Here is a 19,633-nt window from a genome sequence, read left to right on the forward strand (position 1 = left end):
AAAGACCGTCGGAAAAACTACTAACCCCAGGCTGTGTGAAGGATGTCAGCCGGGGGGTATACGTTTCCTCCATACGTACATCGCAATTTGTGTTGCCAGCGGTTATTATTTTTGGTGATAAGACGGAGACTATTTCTTTCTTTCTAGACAGTGGAGCAGGGGTAAATTTGATAGATGCACATTTTGCTCGCACTTTGGGTTTGTCTCTCTGTACTTTACAGAGACCCATTCCCATATTCGCTATTGATTCTGCTCCCCTGTCTCAGAGAAACCTCATGCACATTGTTCATAATTTACACCTTCGGGTAGGGGACCACCATAACGAGATGCTTTCAGGTTATGTTCTGGAGGGGCTTCCCACTCCGGTAGTGCTGTGTCTTCCCTGGTTGGTAGCACACAATCCAGTGGTGGATTGGCAGGCCAGGGAGATATTGGAGTGGAGTGAGCAGTGCAGAGAAAATTGCTTAAATAGCAATTGCTTAGTCGCCTTCATAACTACCCTACCTACATTTATTTCGGACTTTGAGGATGTTTTTTCTGAAAAGGGTTGTCAGAAGTTACCACCTCATCGTCCTTATGATTGCCCGGTTAACCTTATTCCCGGCGCAAAATTACCCAAGACCAGGTTATATAATCTTTCGGGTCCAGAGAGACAAGCCATGAAAGATTATATCTCCGAGAGCTTGGCTAAGGGACACATCAGACCCTCTTCTTCACCCGTGGCTGCAGGGTTTTTCTTCGTTAAAAAGAAAGATGGGGGCCTGCGTCCTTACTTAGATTTTCGCAAAATAAATCAGATAACCATCCGAGACCCATACCCTCTTCCTCTCATTCCTGACCTGTTTAATCAGATTGCGGGTGCTAGGTGGTTCTCCAAACTTGATCTTAGGGGTGCCTACAATCTGATTCGTATTAAGGAGGGGGATGAGTGGAAGACAGCGTTTAACACCCCTGAGGGGCATTATGAAAATCTAGTTATGCCTTTCGGTCTGACCAATGCTCCTGCCGTCTTTCAACATTTCGTTAATGACATTTTTAGTCATCTAATCGGCAGGTTTGTGGTAATATACCTAGATGATATTTTAATTTATTTGTCTGATCTGAAAACACATGAGGTGCATGTCAGACAAGTACTGCAGGTCCTACGGACGAATGAATTATATGCTAAAATTGAAAAATGTGTCTTCGCCGTTCAGGAGATACAATTCCTGGGTTATTTTTTATCTGCGTCAGGTTTCCGTATGGATCCTAGGAAGGTCCAGGCAATTTTAGATTGGGATCTTCCTGAGAACCTCAAAGCACTACAACGGTTCTTGGGCTTCGCGAATTTCTATAGGAAATTCATTAAAAATTATTCACTTATTGTAAAACCGCTTACTGACATGACTAGGAAGGGGACTGATTTTTCTAAATGGTCTGACGCCGCTAAAGTTGCTTTTTCCTCTCTAAAAGAGAGGTTTACCTCAGCACCTGTACTAATCCAACCTGATGTCTCTCAGCCTTTTATTGTTGAAGTCGATGCGTCAGAGGTGGGAGTGGGGGCGGTGCTGTCTCAGGGTCCGTCTCCTGGCAAATGGCGTCCTTGTGCTTTCTTTTCTAAAAAACTATCTGCAGCAGAAAAGAACTACGATATTGGCAATAGGGAACTATTAGCTATTAAACTTGCGTTTGAGGAGTGGCGTCATTTCTTAGAGGGGGCAGTCCACCCCGTCACTGTGATTACGGACCACAAAAATCTTCTGTACCTCGAATCAGCTAAGCGTCTCACCCCTAGACAGGCTAGGTGGTCGCTATTTTTTACCAGGTTTAACTTTGTGATTACCTATCGTCCTGGGGCAAAGAACACCAAGGCTGATGCACTATCTCGTTGTTTCCCTGGAGGGGGTAATGTGAGTGATCCGGTACCCATTCTTCAAAGAGGAGTGGTTGTTTCTGCGGTACACTCTGTTTTGGAGGGGAAGGTGTTAGAGGCCCAGGGGGACGCCCCGGTCTCTTGCCCCTCAGAGAAATTGTTTGTACCGTTGAACTTACGTTTCGAATTATTAAAGGAACATCATAATTCGGCACTTGCTGGGCACCCGGGTAGTAAAGCAACCTTGGAACTATTGTCTCGTCGTTTTTGGTGGCCAAGGTTGCGTCAGGATGTATTGGATTTTGTGTCTTCTTGTTCTACCTGTGCGCGCGCAAAAGTTTCACATACACGTCCTGCAGGGTCTCTATTACCACTCGTCATTCCCAATAGACCGTGGACACATCTGTCAATGGATTTTATCACTGACTTACCTTTGTCTGCGGGTAAACAGTTATTTTGGTAGTAGTGGACAGGTTTAGCAAAATGGTACACTTCATTGCGTTACCCACACTACCTAATGCTAAGACTCTTGCTCAGGTATTCGTCAGTGAAATCGTGAAGCTTCACGGGGTCCCCTCCGATGTTGTTTCGGATCGGGGTACCCAGTTTATTTCTAAATTTTGGAAAGCTTTTTGTTCCCGTTTGGGGGTACACTTGTCCTTTTCCTCAGCTTTCCATCCTCAGTCGAATGGACAGACTGAGCGTACAAACCAAAACCTTGAGACATATCTAAGATGTTTTGTGTCTGAAAACCAAGAGTTGTGGTCATCATATTTACCGTTAGCTGAGTTTGCCATAAATAATCGTCGTCAGGAATCCACTGGCAAGTCACCATTTCTTGGTGCATATGGTTTTCATCCCCAATTCTGTACTTTCAAAGAGGGGGGGTCTTCTGGGGTTCCCGAAGAGGAACGGTTTTCGTCATCTCTTTCATCGGTATGGCAGAAGGTGCAAGCTAACTTGAAAAATATGGGAGGTAAATACAAATGCATGGCTGATAAGAGACGGTCGCCAGGTCCGGACCTAGGAGTGAATGACTATGTGTGGTTGTCTACTAGGAATATTAAATTGAAGGTTCCCTCTTGGAAACTGGGTCCTAGGTTTATTGGCCCTTACAAAATTGTAGCCATCATCAACCCCGTGGCTTTTCGCCTGGAGTTACCTCAGACTTTTATAATTCATAATGTTTTGCATAAGACGTTACTCAAAAAATATGTTCCACCTCTAGAACCATCACCGCTGCCACCCCCTCCTGTTGTCGTGGATGGTAACCTAGAATTTCAGATATCCAAAATTGTTAATTCTCGTCGGGTCCGCCGCTCTCTTCAATATCTGGTGCATTGGAGAGGTTACGGTCCCGAGGAAAGAATGTGGGTTCCTGCGTCTGAGGTAAACGCCGACAGGTTAGTTCGGGTTTTTCATGCCTCTCATCCTGAGAGACCTGGTCCTGAGTGTCCAGAGGCCCCTCGTAGAGAGGGGGGTACTTTCACGAGGGTGTCGAGGACCACGCCTGACTCCGTTATACCCGGGGTCAGGAAGTCGCAGCGGTTGGCTGCACGCTCTATTTAAGATAGGGCTGTTTTCCTTATGGTAGCTTTCTGGGTTTGCTTAGCAAACCCTTTTGGCTCACTCAGGGATCCGTAGCTCCTTCTCCTCAGCTGTTCCTTGTCCAGCACTCCCAGACCTCCTTATATTCCTCTCTCACACTTCTCTGGTTGCTAGAGATAGAGCTTCCTGCCTGGACATCTATTCTGACCTTCTGGAGCTGTGTTGCTGCGTTTCGCTGGTAGTTGGTCCAGTACGCTACCCTCCGGATCCCTGTTGGACCTTTTTGGTTTATTGTGGTCGCCCACCTGGGTGTATGTGTTTGTATGTTTTGTCTGTCCTCTCCCTGGTGTTTCCCTCTTAGTGATAGTGGTGTGGACTAGCGATCCCACCGGCCTGTTCACTATCCAGGGCTCATATTAGGGAAAGCCAGGGTTTAGGCACGTGATCGCCGCACGGGTGAGGAACCCGTCTAGGGACGTCAGGGCAGTCAGGTGCCAGCCGCAAGGTGAGTTAGGGGTCACCACCTTTCCCTCTCCCTTGGGCAGGGCTTTCCCTGTTTTCCTCCCTGTGCGTGACGTCGGTCATTACAATGCCACTGACTATACTAGCTGGTCATACAAGCAGATATTAAAAGCTGAGACTTTCGCCAATATATTCCTGTCAGGAACACATTGGAGCCCCTCATGCACCACGTCACGGTCACTCACCATGGCAAGGGGTCCTACCACTACGCTAACTATGGTGTGAACAAGGTCTGAAGGTGATGAAATCCAGCTCACAGCCAAGCTTCCACACAACCGCCTAGCAGAACAACTAATGCAATGTGGATAAAGCAAGACTGTGAGCCACACCCATATCAGACCATGTGATGGAGGATTCCAGGTGCAAAGGAATGTTCAATTGCCAGATGAAGGCACATTCAATACATATAAAACAAAATCACAGAATTGCAGTGGCCAATATGGGGGAACTGCTCAAACCCCAAACACTGTAGCGTGTTTCTCATTGGGCGAGCAGTCCCACCGCATGTGAACCACAGAAATATCGTGGCAGATATGGGGTCTGTGTAGGATGCTTTTGTGGTGCATGTGGACCGCGCTGGCGTCCTCCTTTGTATGCATTAATTGCTCGGGATGGTCGTTTGCTGCAGTCCACATGCGGTGGGACTGCTCCCCCAATGAGAAACACGCTACAGTGTTTGGGGTTTGAGCAGCTCCCCCATATCTGCCACGATATTTCTGTGGTTCACATGCGGTGGGACTGCTCGCCCAATGAGAAACACGCTACAGTGTTTGGGGTTTGAGCAGTTCCCCCATATTGGCCACTGCAATTCTGTGATTTTGTTTTATATGTATTGAATGTGCCTTCATCTGGCAATTGAACATTCCTTTGCACCTGGAATCCTCCATCACAGGGTCTGATATGGGTGTGGCTTACAGGCTTGCTTTATCCACATTGCACTGGCTGTCCTGCTAGGCGGTTGTGTGGAAGCTTGGCTGTGAGCTGGATTTCATCACCTTCAGACCTTGTTCATACCATAGTTAGCGTAGTGGTAGGACCCCGTGCCATGCTGAGTGACCGTGACGTGGTGCATGATGGGCTCCTATATTTTCCTGACAGGAATATATTGGCGAAAGTCTCAGCTTTTAATATCTGCTTGTATGACCAGCTAGTATAGTCAGTGGCATATCCTTTTGGTGCATTTTCCTCAGTGATTTATATAATTGTATTTTCATCCGCACAATGCTCTGGTCTGTGTAGGATGCTTTTGTGGCGCATGTGGGCCGCGCTGGCGTCCTGCTTTGTATGCATTAATTGCTCGGGATGGTCGTTTGCTGCGGTCCACATGCGGTGGGACTGCTCCCCCAATGAGAAACACGCTACAGTGTTTGGGGTTTGAGCAGCTCCCCCATATCTGCCACGATATTTCTGTGGTTCACATGTGGTGGGACTGCTCGCCCAATGAGAAACACGCTACAGTGTTTGGGGTTTGAGCAGTTCCCCCATATTGGCCACTGCAATTCTGTGATCTCGTTAGCAATGTGCTGAAAAATCTGCAGATGTAAGGCTCCATTCACACGTCCGCAAATGGGTCCGCATCCGTTCCGCTATTTTGCGTAATGGGTGCGGACCCATTCATTCTTATTCTCTATGGGGCAGGAATGGATGCGGACAGCACAGTGTGCTGTCCGCATCCGCATTTTCGGAGCGCGCCGCCGATCTTCCGGGTCCGCGGCTCCGGAAAAAAAATAGAACATTTCCTATTCTTGTCCGCAATTGTGGACAAGAATAGGCAGTTCTATGGGGGTGCCGGCCGGGTGTATCGCGGATCCGCAATACACTACGGACGTGTGAATGGACCCTAATGCAGGCTTTAGTGGTTTTGAAGACTAAAATATGCTCAGAAGTAATTAAACTGTAAGAAGCCGCACAACAGGTCAAAAGGATAGGCACATTTTGAGAATAATAAAACTGATGGGACAAATTCACTTTCTCCATGGCTTTATTGAAACCAGCGCCTATTAAAGTTTGTAATTCTTGAGCAAAATCTTTTCCAATGCAAACTTTCTCAGTTTGGTATTCCACAAACTACATTGTAGTAGCAATCATAAGTATCTGAAACACAATACTGGAGTAATATTTACAGAGCTTGACGGTTCCTTCACACAAGGCGTAAAAATCAGACAGAAAATATGCAGTTGTGATTTTTACAATACTGTGGATTAGGACGCAGATATCTTTGTGAATCTTGATGTTATCTGATGTGGATTTCTGGGCGGATTACATTCCCCATTGAAATATATGGAGACATTCTGCTTTAGAAAAGCTGCAGCACATCATTATTTATGCAGAAGAATTTGCAGAGATGACACTTCAAAGCCATAGGATAACAAAAGGCAAATATGGCTGCTGTAAGTTCTGGTAGAAAGGAGTATAAATGGACACAGAAAAAGAAAACATAACGTGCTTTATTAGATCAGATCCAATGCAAAAACAAAGGATTGCAGTCTGTAATTTTTTAAAGGGTAAGTAACACTGTGGTCCGGATTACCATCTATAATTGTCATTCTTTTTTTTCCAAATTGAGACTAAATTCTAATACAGGGGAAAATGAGAGGATTTTTTTTCCCATTTCTGGGTTATACTAGGACCATAACTACTCCATTACTGAAATTATACCTCTGTTTACCTTAGCTATAGTTCTGCGCACATTCAAGCATTCCTTTGTTTCTAGATCAGCTGCTCACAGCAAGTTAGGGCTCATGCACACGATCGTATATATATATATTCCGATCCTCAAAAAGTACGGATGAGGTCCGTGCAACATCCATATTGCATCAGTTTTTTTGCGGATCCGTTGTAACAATGCCTATCCTTGTCCACAATATGGAGAATAATAGAACATGCTCTATTGTTTTTGCAGACATAAGGAATGCACACAGTAATTTCAGTTTTTTTGCAGACCCGTTGAAGTGAATGGTTTCGCAGCAAAAAATAACAAAAAAACTGAATGGATAAGAAAAAAAAATACACTCGTGTGCATGAGCCCTTAACCTAATGTAGGCAGATATGCTCTCTCCCACAACAGAATGGCCAATATATATACAAGATCATGAGATTAAATTAGAAATCGGAATAATGGCGAATTATGTGGCTTCCATATAAACGTATTGGTTCCAAATGGAAGTCTGAAAAGTCGTTCAGTAGTTTTACAGGAATTTTTTTTTCCATTAACTTAAAATAAATCTTGGCTGTTCCTCATAACAGATATATTTAGTTTATGATTATATTATTCTGTACTATGCTCATCATCAGAAAGGGAACTTCTGTACCTCACTGGAACAAGCCTTCAGGGGATCTGCTGAATGACAAAGACCTCTGCAAAGGACAAAATAGTTGTGCTGAACAGTGGCACTACTTTTTTTAAACAGTCTTAAAACCAAGGTTGCCATGCCTAACCACTACCCATGGGGCCGCACTAGCCTATGTTGGTTCTCACAGCCACTACCTTTGATGATAACCCGGCTACTGTAGGCTGCAAGTGTACACCCAGCACCTCACATCGACATTTACAGACACTGGAGTATCGCCCTAAGCAGGGTGGCAAACACATCTCTAGTTCAGTTCTAGTTCATATGAAAAAGAGTACCATCTCTAAGGAACCTCTCAATGGAATTTCCAACAATAGCCCAATACAGAGTGCTAGAATACTTTGTCCCTCCATTTCTTCCACTCTGTTAACTTGGAGGATCAGGCCCTTCAGACCCTCAGGTCAACCAGTCTCTCACAGCCCACACTGTAAAGGCAATGGCTCTCAATTTTGTACAGTCACTACCACCACTAGACTTGTCTTACAACTGTGTAGCTTGACTGACCCAGCTGGAAAAGAGACAAGGGCAGACAGAACTTTACTAACCTAGACTCAACCTTCTCAGCACACGTCAACTTCTCAGGCTGGTGCAAGAAAGGCTTCCTTTCTGTGTGTCACTCACTCAGTGGCAATCTGCCCCACTGTTTGTAATCCGCTGGGCCTTGTGCAAAGACCTCTCACTACACCTAAGACATTCTGCAGGAATAAGAGTTGCCGCAGGTACACTGACACGCTACAGCCAGCCACCAGTATTTTAGTAATACAGCCAGCCCCTTCAAGCCTTACCATGGTCCCTCGCTACACAGTAATAATACAGTACAATGCTCTGCACCATCTCTCTGCCTCCACTGTCAGCATGGATCCCTCCTCATGTACATGCTGGACTCCACTTTCTGCAAGCTGGCCATTAGGATGCAATTCCTCCTGGTAGCCATCATTCAAAGGGGCAGAGACTGTAATACAGGCATGCAGGACATATAAGGGCACAGAAACAGGGGAAAAACAAATACAAGGGGAAAACACAGTATTGTAAAGGGGAATGAGGGTTACCTATTTTACAGGTTCATAGAAGGTGCTGTTAAAAAAAATAAAAATCAGACCCCTCTAATTTGACCACCTCTTGGTGCTCCAGAAGACTAATAAGATTATTAAGACTGTCCAGTCTTTACAATACCTGCAGCAAGGACTGCATGTCTAGGAATTCCTGTACAAAATGGATTTTCTGTCTATACACAACTGGTTTACTAGCACAACGTCACTGGTGGTCATGGATCATGCTTAACCTCAGCGACACCGCTCACATTCCTACTAACAAGACTATAATCCTCTTCTATCTGCATCCAGACAGCAAACTGTATTTGAGAAAGTTGCAGTGTAAGTGGATGAAATGTCACATATTTGAATGGATAATAAATTAGCATTTATACCTATTTGAATGAGGAGTTCATCTCTAACCACATTTGCATCTGCAACAGACTAACTACACATGGTGTAAAGTTTCAGGGTGACTGATGCTTCAGAGACATTTCTAAGCCTACATTTTCAGGTATCAGATCCTAAAGCAGCTGTCACATTGGAGCCCCACACATGGGGCAAAACATTGCCTACAGTCTGAGCATCGAATGGGTTCTGCACTCTGTGACGTTTCTGATGATCAACAAGATTTGATTTCTTGGTATAACTTTTCCCACATTCTGAACAGGAATATGGTTTCTCCCCTGTGTGAATTCTCAGATGTTTTACAAGATTTGATTTGCTTGTAAAATATTTCCCACATTCTGAACATAGAAATGGTTTCTCCTTTGTATGAACACTCTGATGTTTAACAAGATTTGATTTCTGGATAAAACATTTCCCACATTGAAGACAAGAAAATGGCTTCTCCCCTGTGTGAATTTTGTGATGCTGAAGTAGATGGGATTTCTGGGTAAAACTTTTATTGCACTCTAAACATGAAAATGGCCTCTCCCCTGTGTGAATTCTCAGATGTTTTACAAGATCTAACTTCCTGGTGACGCATTTCCCACATTCAGAACATGAAAACGGTCTCACATCTTTTTTCTGCAGATTAGAATTAGATCTATTTTTGAAGTTTCCCCCATATCGTTCAAATGCTTGATCCCCTCTGTGGCCTGGAATTTGCTTTACAGTCTGTAAATAAGCAACAGGAGGGACTGAGGGAAATATAATGGAGCGTTCTCCAAAATTATCTCGAATAGTATCATTAGGCATTGCTTCAGAATCCTGGTATGTAAGAAGATGTCCATCTGAGACTTGCAGACTGTTGTAATTATCTGCTGAAAAAGAAAAACAATTTAATGTTATTAATTTTCCAAACCACAACAGAAGCTACATTTTCTGAGGCCATTACACACATTTCTGTAAAAAGAAGGAACATTTCTTTATTATTATAGCATGTATGGCATACCCACAGAATGTACCATAAATGACTGATAACTGCCATCAGAATAGGGGTTTTGCACACAGCCCTCTAGATTAAAAATAGGAGAAATCCTTGAACAGGGCTTCTACACTTGGCTCCCTGGCGGCAGCTCCACTTTCAAATGCTTCAGGATGTACATACTCAAAGGTTATGGAGCAGTTAGCCACTGTTTATAACACAAGCACACAATGCATCATGACCCATTCACATGACCGTATGTTTGGTCTGCGTTTTTTGCAGATTGGATGCGGACCCATTCATTTCAATGGGGCCACAAAAAGTTTGGACAGAACACCGTGTGTTGGTCATGAATAAGACAGTTTGTCGAAATGCGTAGACCGTAAAGCGCTCTGATCAGCTCATGGAATTTTTAAAAGAATCACAATAAAAAGGCTGGATTTTATCCGTAGTGCATGTGCTGTATTTTTTTTTGTTCCTGAAGAAATTGTTTCCCTGATCCGGGGTTCCTTGCATGCCTATAGAGTGGAGCAGGCGAGCTGGAAATATTTTGCTGTTAGAACACTGTGTGTCCTATACTAGTCCGTCTTGTGGACATGAATAGGTATTGTTACAATGGATCTGCAAAAATAATGGATGCATTACTCTGACAGACTAGTGCAACATTTGGTTGATGAAAAATCTACCATCTCTCTGAGGCTACATTAACAGGGCCGCCACATGGCCGTTTTTTAAAACCAATAAATGTCAATGGGGTTATTCATGTGAACTTTTTTTTTAACAGTCAGTCAATGGTTGCTGTCAAAAAATAGGACGTGTTACTTTTGGACATTTTCATGACTAGACGGACCCCAATGAAAATAATGGGACTGTTTTTAATGGTAGTTCGACACGAGTGCACCCATCTATCGGCCATTAAAATAGGTACAGTCGTGGAAAATAGCCATTTAGGAGTTAAAAATAAATAAATTACTAATCTCATCCACTTGAACGCACAGAGGCACTCGCTCCTCTCAATGCCGAAGGACCTGTGTTCCCAGCGTGATGATGTCACCACTCTCTCCCAGCATGATCACATGGGAGAGCGTAGTGACATCATCACTCTGGGAGCACAGGTCCTTCAGCATCAAGAGAGGAGCGACTGCCGCTGCGTGTGGATGCGCGTGCTAGTGGATGAGGTAATGGGGACATTATTACTGCTGGTGGGCCAGTATGGAGGACATTATTACTGCTTTGGGCCACCACTATGGGGGACATTATTAATGCAGGGTACTACTATGGAGGACATTATTACTGCTGGAGGACACCACTATGGGGGACATTATTAATGCTGGGGGTTACTATGGGGGACATTATTACTGCTAGGGGACAGTATGGGGGATATTATTACTACTGGGGGCCACTATAGGGGACATTATTAATGCTGGGGGCCACTATGGGGGGAGTAATTACTGCTGGAGGCCTCTATGGGGGACTTTATTACTGCTGGGGTCTAATATGGGGGACATTATTACTGCTGGGGGGCTCTATGGGGGACATTATGTGTACTGCAGGAGTTGGGCATTTAAATTAAAAAAATTAAGATCATTCATTTGTAATGTCCATTTTTAACGGCCATTAAAAACAGATGCAAAATAGCAATTTAAAAACGTCCAGACTGCCAGAAAATGGATGAAAAAATGGTTGAAAAATGGTCATGAAAAACAGACTGTGTCTGTTTTTTTATGGCTATTTTTTCACATGTGAATGTAGCCTTAAAGAAAACCTGTCATCAAGATCAACAATATTGAACCAGGCTTGCTGCCTGCTGATTAAAATGAGACTTTTATTGTGAAAATCATATGCAGAGAAGGGGAGCAGTAACAATTTTAAAACATAACTTTTAATATGTCTATTCTCCCAGGGTAGGGAGTAAAAGACCCCTTACAAACAAAAACACAAAAAGACAGACAAGACCCCTGGAGGGTTATGCCACGTATATAACGCTGTGTACCCACACAGGTGTCATCCACCCTAGGCCTACGGTATATTAGCACCAGGGCCTATAAGGGAAGGACCATGTGATCCCTAGTATCTGAAACCCTAAGGGTGATGTTAGGATCAGACATAAAATAAATGGAAAGGTCTTACCAGTTTCTTAGAAGGCCTCACTGAATAACCCCAATAGTGGGTTAGTACAGGAGGTGGTCACGATCGGGCAGAAAGGTACGTCAACAGATGTCCATGTAGGGAGGGGAGAAGGACGTCCGAAGTGTCCAAACAGCCAGGTATTAGAGTAGCCTCAGAGAAGAAACTCACCCTAGTACCTCCCTACTTGACCTACCTGGCCCTAGTGACCTATCACGGGGTCCGTGCCCCGCAAGGGGTGGCCCCGTCCGGAACCTTGCCCTGATGCGGAATCCCTAGGTAACCCTATCACAAAGTGACTACGGGCAGGGTCCTGTATATCAAGGCAGGTAGAGATATAAATAGTCTAAAGTAACATATATCTCAAAATCAATGATGTGAAAAAATTAAATAGCAATAAGCACAAGAGGAGTGCGTATTTATGGTGATATGTGAGCGTGTCCCAACGCGTTTCATAAGTGTAACATATCTAAAATCCACAATCTTAAACTTAAAACCGCATAAATCATCAGGGGACACGGGGTAAGGTGTTATAGCTTAGCTCCTGTCTGTCTGACTATTACAACTGTATAAAGTATTGCAGTGTATTATAGTATAAGGGAGTGATCACTCAAGCAAATGACTCCATATCAAATTAGACCATAGACAGAGTGAGGCATATAGGAGGATGTACCTATAGAGAAACATAGACAAAAGCAGTGAGAGAAGAATGTCTAAGTGCCTATGCTGTCCACATAGTGATGGGTGCAAGCCAGTACTTACATAACTACTGGAGTGGTATCGTTCGGTATCCAGAAGTGACGGCATGGAGGTTCACCATGTCGTCCATCACATGGTGCACGCCTGGCATGTAGGCCAAGGCGCGCTGTATTTAAATGAGAGGAAGGGGAGAGTCGCCGGTCAGTGCGCATGCGTCAGTACGACGTCGACCCACGTGACCAGATCAAGTCACATGATCGGGCCAGAAGGGGGTGCGGCGTCCCAACACAGCGCATGTGCCCTGAAGCCCGACGATATCGGGTAAGGCTAAAGGGGAGGTGATGCTAATGTGACGCAGTCGCGTCACCACGCCTACCGGGCCGTCCGATGGGCGCAACTCAGGGGGGAGGAGTGGAAGGCCTCAGATCACCCCAGTATGTAGCGCCACTTGCAGTGTAATCTGCAGAAAGAGGGGGTGGAGCCAGACAAGGAAAGTAAACCGAGTGGCTACTACACCGATCTTCCCCAGGTGGGGAGAGAATAACCCCTCAGTATTTGGACCTAGTGGGACATTTTGGCCGGCTGAAATACTAGCTAGCCTGAGAGGGGAAGGGTTAAGGAGGAAAAAGCAAACAGTTGGTAGTGAGGACATTAAACTATATAAATACCAAGGGAGAGACATTATATGTAGAAATGCCAATGACCCATGCAGTAATAAATACGGAGAGAACCTTATATTCTGAACTCTAGCTATGTGAGTACCAAGGGGGAAACATAAGAGGCAGAGCTGCCAATGACCCATGCAATGATATACGGGCAGGAGAACTTCATATATAGCAGCCAAAATGTAATTGTTCGTTCAGGCCATGGGGGTGGGATGTATTGAGTTTAAAGATCCACCAGCATTCACGCTGGAGGATCCGTCTATCCCAATCACCCCCCCGGAGTGGTTTGTTCACCCGTTCAATTCCCATGAACTTAATGGCTGATGTGCGGCCACCGTGTAGTGACCGAACATGTCTGGATACCGGTGTATCCCTCCCATTGCAGATGTCTCCCAAGTGTTCACTAATCCTTTTACGGAGTTCCCTCCGGGTTTTGCCCACATAACGTTGACCACACTCGCAGCTAAGTAGGTAAATCACCCCTATGCTGCGGCAGTTAATAAACTGCTTGATCATGTGGACTTTGTCCGGGGGGTTCGCCGCGAAGGATTTGCCCTTGACCAACCAGTCACAAAAACTGCAGTGGCCGCATTTGTAGCAGCCTATGGTGTCTCTGTCCAGCCATGTCCCTTGGGTCGTACCTGGACTAAAATGGCTGTGTACTAACTTGTCCCTTAGGTTGGCCCCCCTTCTGAATGTTACCGAGGGGTGCGGGCTCAGAATTTCGGCTAGGTCGGGGTCCATCAAGAGTGTCTCCCAGTTGCGACCCAGAATGCCTTTTACTTGGGTTGCAGCTGAGTCATAGGTGCCAATTATCCTTATCGTTTTTGCTGAATCTGTGTTGGGGCGTGTGGTAGGATATAGAAGGGTAGTCCTACTGCGTCCCAATGCCTTTTGATACGCTTGTCTCAGTATTTTATCTGGGTAGCCACGTTCTGAGAACCTGGCTCTCATGATGGCTGCCTGTTGTTTGAATTCACTGAGTTCGGAACAGTTACGTCTGAGACGGATGTATTGGCCGAAAGGGATTCCACGTTTGAGTGGCGCAGGGTGGCAACTGTCCCACCTCAATAGTGAGTTTGTGGCTGTCGGTTTACGATATATCGTTGTCCTCAGCCCGCCCACATCATCCCTGGAAATAGCAATATCTAAAAAGGGGAGGTTATCCCTCGTGATGGAGGAGGTAAACTTAAGTCCAATAGAGTTGGTGTTTAACTCTTGGACAAAGCTATCAAATTGCCCTTCGGTCCCGCTCCACAGAATGAAAATGTCATCTATGTAGCGAGACCAAAGAGCAACGTGTCCAACGGACTTGCTAAGCGCGTCCCCAAATACAATCGTCTCCTCCCACCAGCCCAGGAGCAGGTTGGCATACGAGGGCGCACAAGAGCTGCCCATCGCCGTGCCCCTGAGCTGGTGGTACGTGCGGCCATCAAACAGGAAAAAATTCCTGGTAAGAACGAATTGTAGGAGCTCCAGTACAAAGTCGCTGTGTGCTGAATGCTGGCACCCCCTTGCTCTTAAGTGTGCGGCTGCCCCCAGACCCTTATCGTGAGGGATGGAGGAGTATAGTGCCTCCACGTCGATTGATGCCAGGAGCCAATCGGGTTCAATGCAGATGTGCTCTAGTTTGGTTAGAAGATCCCCAGTGTCTCTTACATAGGAGGGCAACGCTTGCACAAACCGGCTGAGGAGACGGTCGATGTAAATGCCCGCATTCTGCGAAAGGCTGCCCATCACTGACACAATGGGGCGCCCCCTCATCGGTGTCGTGTCCTTGTGGACTTTGGGGAGACAGTAAAACGTTGCTGTCACCGGGTGGAGGGGATATAAGAATTCAAACTCATCTCCATTGATAAGCTGGGCAGTTTTAGCACTAGCGAGTATCGTACACAGTTAACCCTGAAAACCCAGTGTGGGGTTGTTCCGCAAGATTTCATAACCCGTTTTGTCGTTCAAAATGGCCAGACACATTGATTTGTATGCTAGGGTGTCCATGAGGACGATGTTTCCTCCCTTGTCTGAGGGTTTTATGACTATGTTTTTGTCACCCTCAAGAGAATTGATGATGTCTCTTTCTTCTCTGCTACAATTAAACCGAGTAGCAGTAGATTCAAGAGAGCAGAGTTCAGTTACGGTTTGTTTAATGAAAACATCTATACATGAGACTTCACCTGCTGGGGGCATTCTTATACTTCTCTTCTTGAGGTTTGTAAAGGGGCCTTTCCCCTCCAAGTTGGCGGGTACCGTATCCAAATTGTATAGGAGATGGACATCCTCAAGGATCTCCACCGGGATGCCTAGATCGCGACTTTCTTTATGGTCTTTGACTCTAAAGTGCTTGTGCCATTTCAGCTTCCTGGCAAACAGGTGGAGATCCTTGACCCAGCGGAAAACGTCATACCTTTGGGTCGGGACAAAGGAAAGTCCCTTTCTCAGCAGGCTATTCTCCTTCATAGTCAAGGAGCGAGAGGACAGGTTGATGACTAGCCTGTCGTCCTCTAATCTTACACGTTTTGTACCGTGGGGTTTCTGTTGCGCAGCGGATAGTGTGTCCCTTGTCCTAAAAAAGTAGAGGAAGAAGAGGAGGAGGAGGGCTGCGTGGAGAAGGGCGGTTGGGTAGAGGGGGGACATTGTGGTTGGTTTGGGAATTGACCCGTATTGTATCTACCACCTCCCCGTCTTCTACCTCTATAGCCACCTCTCCCCCGACCTCTATTCCTAGGGTATCTGTCTCTATCGGTATCCGAGGCCTCCGTGTCGGTGGAGGACAAGTCAGTTTTATCGGACGTGCCTGGCCTCGTGAGAAACAAGTATACCTTGTTGTCTTTGAAGTCCTGCAGATCCCTAGTAAACTGCTTGTGCTTGCGCTCCTTAAGATGGTATTGGTAGCGCTCTATTGTATTCTGCAGTAGACTCTCCTTAACACTGAATTCTGTGTCAGAGTGGAATTTCTTGACGATCTCTATCTGTTCAGCTAGATTTTTATCCAACCGCGCAAGTATGACCCTTTCTTCGTCTACGAGAAGTTGCATAAACTTTAGGGAGCTGCTGGTTGCCTCCTTTTCCCACCTCACCATGAGTTCTGGACTCCTGATGCGGTACGCTGGTGCAAGGGAAATACGGAGACCCCGGGGCACTATTCCTTGCTTAATGTAGTGTTCTAACCCCTGCAGCTCCCACCAGGAACTGATGTGTTCTTTATATATGCGAGTAAGTTCAGAGAAAGCCCCGTTGAGTGTGGGAGTATATTTCTTTTGGGTGAAAGATTGGTCTGAAAATACAGTGTTAGCCTCTGTTAACCATGTCTCCCTATCCAGGCCGGCCGTAAGAAAACCCGCCATGTCCCTAGAGATAAATAATAGAAAATAGTGTGTCTTCCCAGGAAATATGACTGCAGGGGCAGTTCACCTGGGTACCGCTCAGGGAAGTAAAGATATGCAGAGAAGGGGAGCAGTAACAATTTTAAAACCTAACTTTTAATATGTCTATTCTCCCAGGGTAGGGAGTAAAAGACCCCTTACAAACAAAAACACAAAAAGACAGACAAGACCCCTGGAGGGTTATGCCGCGTATATAACGCTGTGTACCCACACAGGTGTCATACACCCTAGGCCTACGGTATATTAGCACCAGGGCCTATAAGGGAAGGACCATGTGATCCCTAGTATCTGAAACCCTAAGGGTGATGTTAGGATCAGACATAAAATAAATGGAAAGGTCTTACCAGTTTCTTAGAAGGCCTCACTGAATAACCCCAATAGTGGGTTAGTACAGGAGGTGGTCACGATCGGGCAGAAAGGTACGTCAACAGATGTTCATGTAGGGAGGGGAGAAGGACGTCGAAGTGTCCAAACAGCCAGGTATTAGAGTAGCCTCAGAGAAGAAACTCACTCTAGTACCTCCCTACTTGACCTACCTGGCCCTAGTGACCTATCACGGGGTCCGTGCCCCGCAAGGGGTGGCCCCGTCCGGAACCTTGCCCTGATGCGGAATCCCTAGGTAACCCTATCACAAAGTGACTACGGGCAGGGTCCTGTATATCAAGGCAGGTAGAGATATAAATAGTCTAAAGTAACATATATCTCAAAATCAATGATGTGAAAAAATTAAATAGCAATAAGCACAAGAGGAGTGCGTATTTATGGTGATATGTGAGCGTGTTCCAACGCGTTTCATAGGTGTAACATATCTAAAATCCACAATCTTGAACCTTAAACCCCATAAATCATCAGGGGACACGGGGTAAGGTGTTATAGCTTAGCTCCTGTCGGTCTGACTATTACAACTGTATAAAGTATTGCAGTGTATTATAGTATAAGGGAGTGATCACTCAAGCAAATGACTCCATATCAAATTAGACCATAGACAGAGTGAGGCATATAGGAGGATGTACCTATAGAGAAACATAGACAAAAGCAGTGTGAGAAGAATGTCTAAGTGCCTATGCTGTCCACATAGTGATGGGTGCAAGCCAGTACTTACATAACTACTGGAGTGGTATCGTTCGGTATCCAGAAGTGACGGCATGGAGGTTCACCATGTAGTCCATCACATGGTGCACGCCTGACATGTAGGCCAAGGCGCGCTGTATTTAAATGAGAGGAAGGGGAGAGTCGCCGGTCAGTGCGCATGCGTCAGTACGACGTCGACCCACGTGACCAGATCAAGTCACATGATCGGGCCAGAAGGGGGTGCGGCGTCCCAACACAGCGCATGTGCCCTGAAGCCCGGCGATATCGGGTAAGGCTAAAGGGGAGGTGATGCTAATGTGACGCAGTCGCGTCACCACGCCTACCGGGCCGTCCGATGGGCGCAACTCAGGGGGGAGGAGTGGAAGGCCTCAGATCACCCCAGTATGTTGCGCCACTTGCAGTGTAATCTGCAGAAAGAGGGGGTGGAGCCAGACAAGGAAAGTAAACCGAGTGGCTACTACACCGATCTTCCCCAGGTGGGGAGAGAATAACCCCTCAGTATTTGGACCTAGTGGGACATTTTGGCCGGCTGAAATACTAGCTAGCCTGAGAGGGGAAGGGTTAAGGAGGAAAAAGCAAACAGTTGGTAGTGAGGACATTAAACTATATAAATACCAAGGGAGAGACATTATATGTAGAAATGCCAATGACCCATTCAGTAATAAATACGGAGAGAACCTTATATTCTGAACTCTAGCTATGTGAGTACCAAGGGGGAAACATAAGAGGCAGAGCTGCCAATGACCCATGCAATGATATACGGGCAGGAGAACTTCATATATAGCAGCCAAAATGTAATTGTTCGTTCAGGCCATGGGGGTGGGATGTATTGAGTTTAAAGATCCACCAGCATTCACGCTGGAGGATCCGTCTATCCCAATCACCCCCCCGGAGTGGTTTGTTCACCCGTTCAATTCCCATGAACTTAATGGCTGATGTGCGGCCACCGTGTAGTGACCGAACATGTCTGGATACCGGTGTATCCCTCCCATTGCGGATGTCTCCCAAGTGTTCACTAATCCTTTTACGGAGTTCCCTCCGGGTTTTGCCCACATAACGTTGACCACACTCGCAGCTAAGTAGGTAAATCACCCCTATGCTGCGGCAGTTAATAAACTGCTTGATCATGTGGACTTTGTCCGGGGGGTTCGCCGCGAAGGATTTGCCCTTGACCAACCAGTCACAAAAACTGCAGTGGCCGCATTTGTAGCAGCCTATGGTGTCTCTGTCCAGCCATGTCCCTTGGGTCGTACCTGGACTAAAATGGCTGTGTACTAACTTGTCCCTTAGGTTGGCCCCCCTTCTGAATGTTACCGAGGGGTGCGGGCTCAGAATTTCGGCTAGGTCGGGGTCCATCAAGAGTGTCTCCCAGTTGCGACCCAGAATGCCTTTTACTTGGGTTGCAGCTGAGTCATAGGTGCCAATTATCCTTATCGTTTTTGCTGAATCTGTGTTGGGGCGTGTGGTAGGATATAGAAGGGTAGTCCTACTGCGTCCCAATGCCTTTTGATACGCTTGTCTCAGTATTTTATCTGGGTAGCCACGTTCTGAGAACCTGGCTCTCATGATGGCTGTCTGTTGTTTGAATTCACTGAGTTCGGAACAGTTACGTCTGAGACGGATGTATTGGCCGAAAGGGATTCCACGTTTGAGTGGCGCAGGGTGGCAACTGTCCCACCTCAATAGTGAGTTTGTGGCTGTCGGTTTACGATATATCGTTGTCCTCAGCCCGCCCACATCATCCCTGGAAATAGCAATATCTAAAAAGGGGAGGTTATCCCTCGTGATGGAGGAGGTAAACTTAAGTCCAATAGAGTTGGTGTTTAACTCTTGGACAAAGCTATCAAATTGCCCTTCGGTCCCGCTCCACAGAATGAAAATGTCATCTATGTAGCGAGACCAAAGAGCAACGTGTCCAACGGACTTGCTAAGCGCGTCCCCAAATACAATCGTCTCCTCCTACCAGCCCAGGAGCAGGTTGGCATACGAGGGCGC

General features: G+C 46.0%; 1 protein-coding gene across 2 annotated transcripts in view; it reads right to left on the bottom strand.

The window, feature by feature from the left end:
- Positions 1-5,905: 5,905 nt before the first annotated feature.
- Positions 5,906-19,633, bottom strand: part of LOC121003407 (oocyte zinc finger protein XlCOF7.1-like) — a 47,917-nt gene continuing 34,189 nt past the window's right edge. The window contains exon 7 of one of the 2 annotated variants that reach the window (XM_040435250.1): positions 5,906-9,565. In XM_040435250.1, coding sequence (XP_040291184.1) covers positions 8,814-9,565 — 752 coding nt within the window. In that variant the 3' untranslated portion in view covers positions 5,906-8,813. Of the gene's footprint in view, positions 9,569-19,633 lie in introns of both variants that reach the window. The other variant, XM_040435249.1, reaches the window with a different exon arrangement.

The sequence above is a fragment of the Bufo bufo genome, chromosome 6, assembly GCF_905171765.1.
Source record: "Bufo bufo chromosome 6, aBufBuf1.1, whole genome shotgun sequence".
NCBI classification, from domain to species: domain Eukaryota; kingdom Metazoa; phylum Chordata; class Amphibia; order Anura; family Bufonidae; genus Bufo; species Bufo bufo.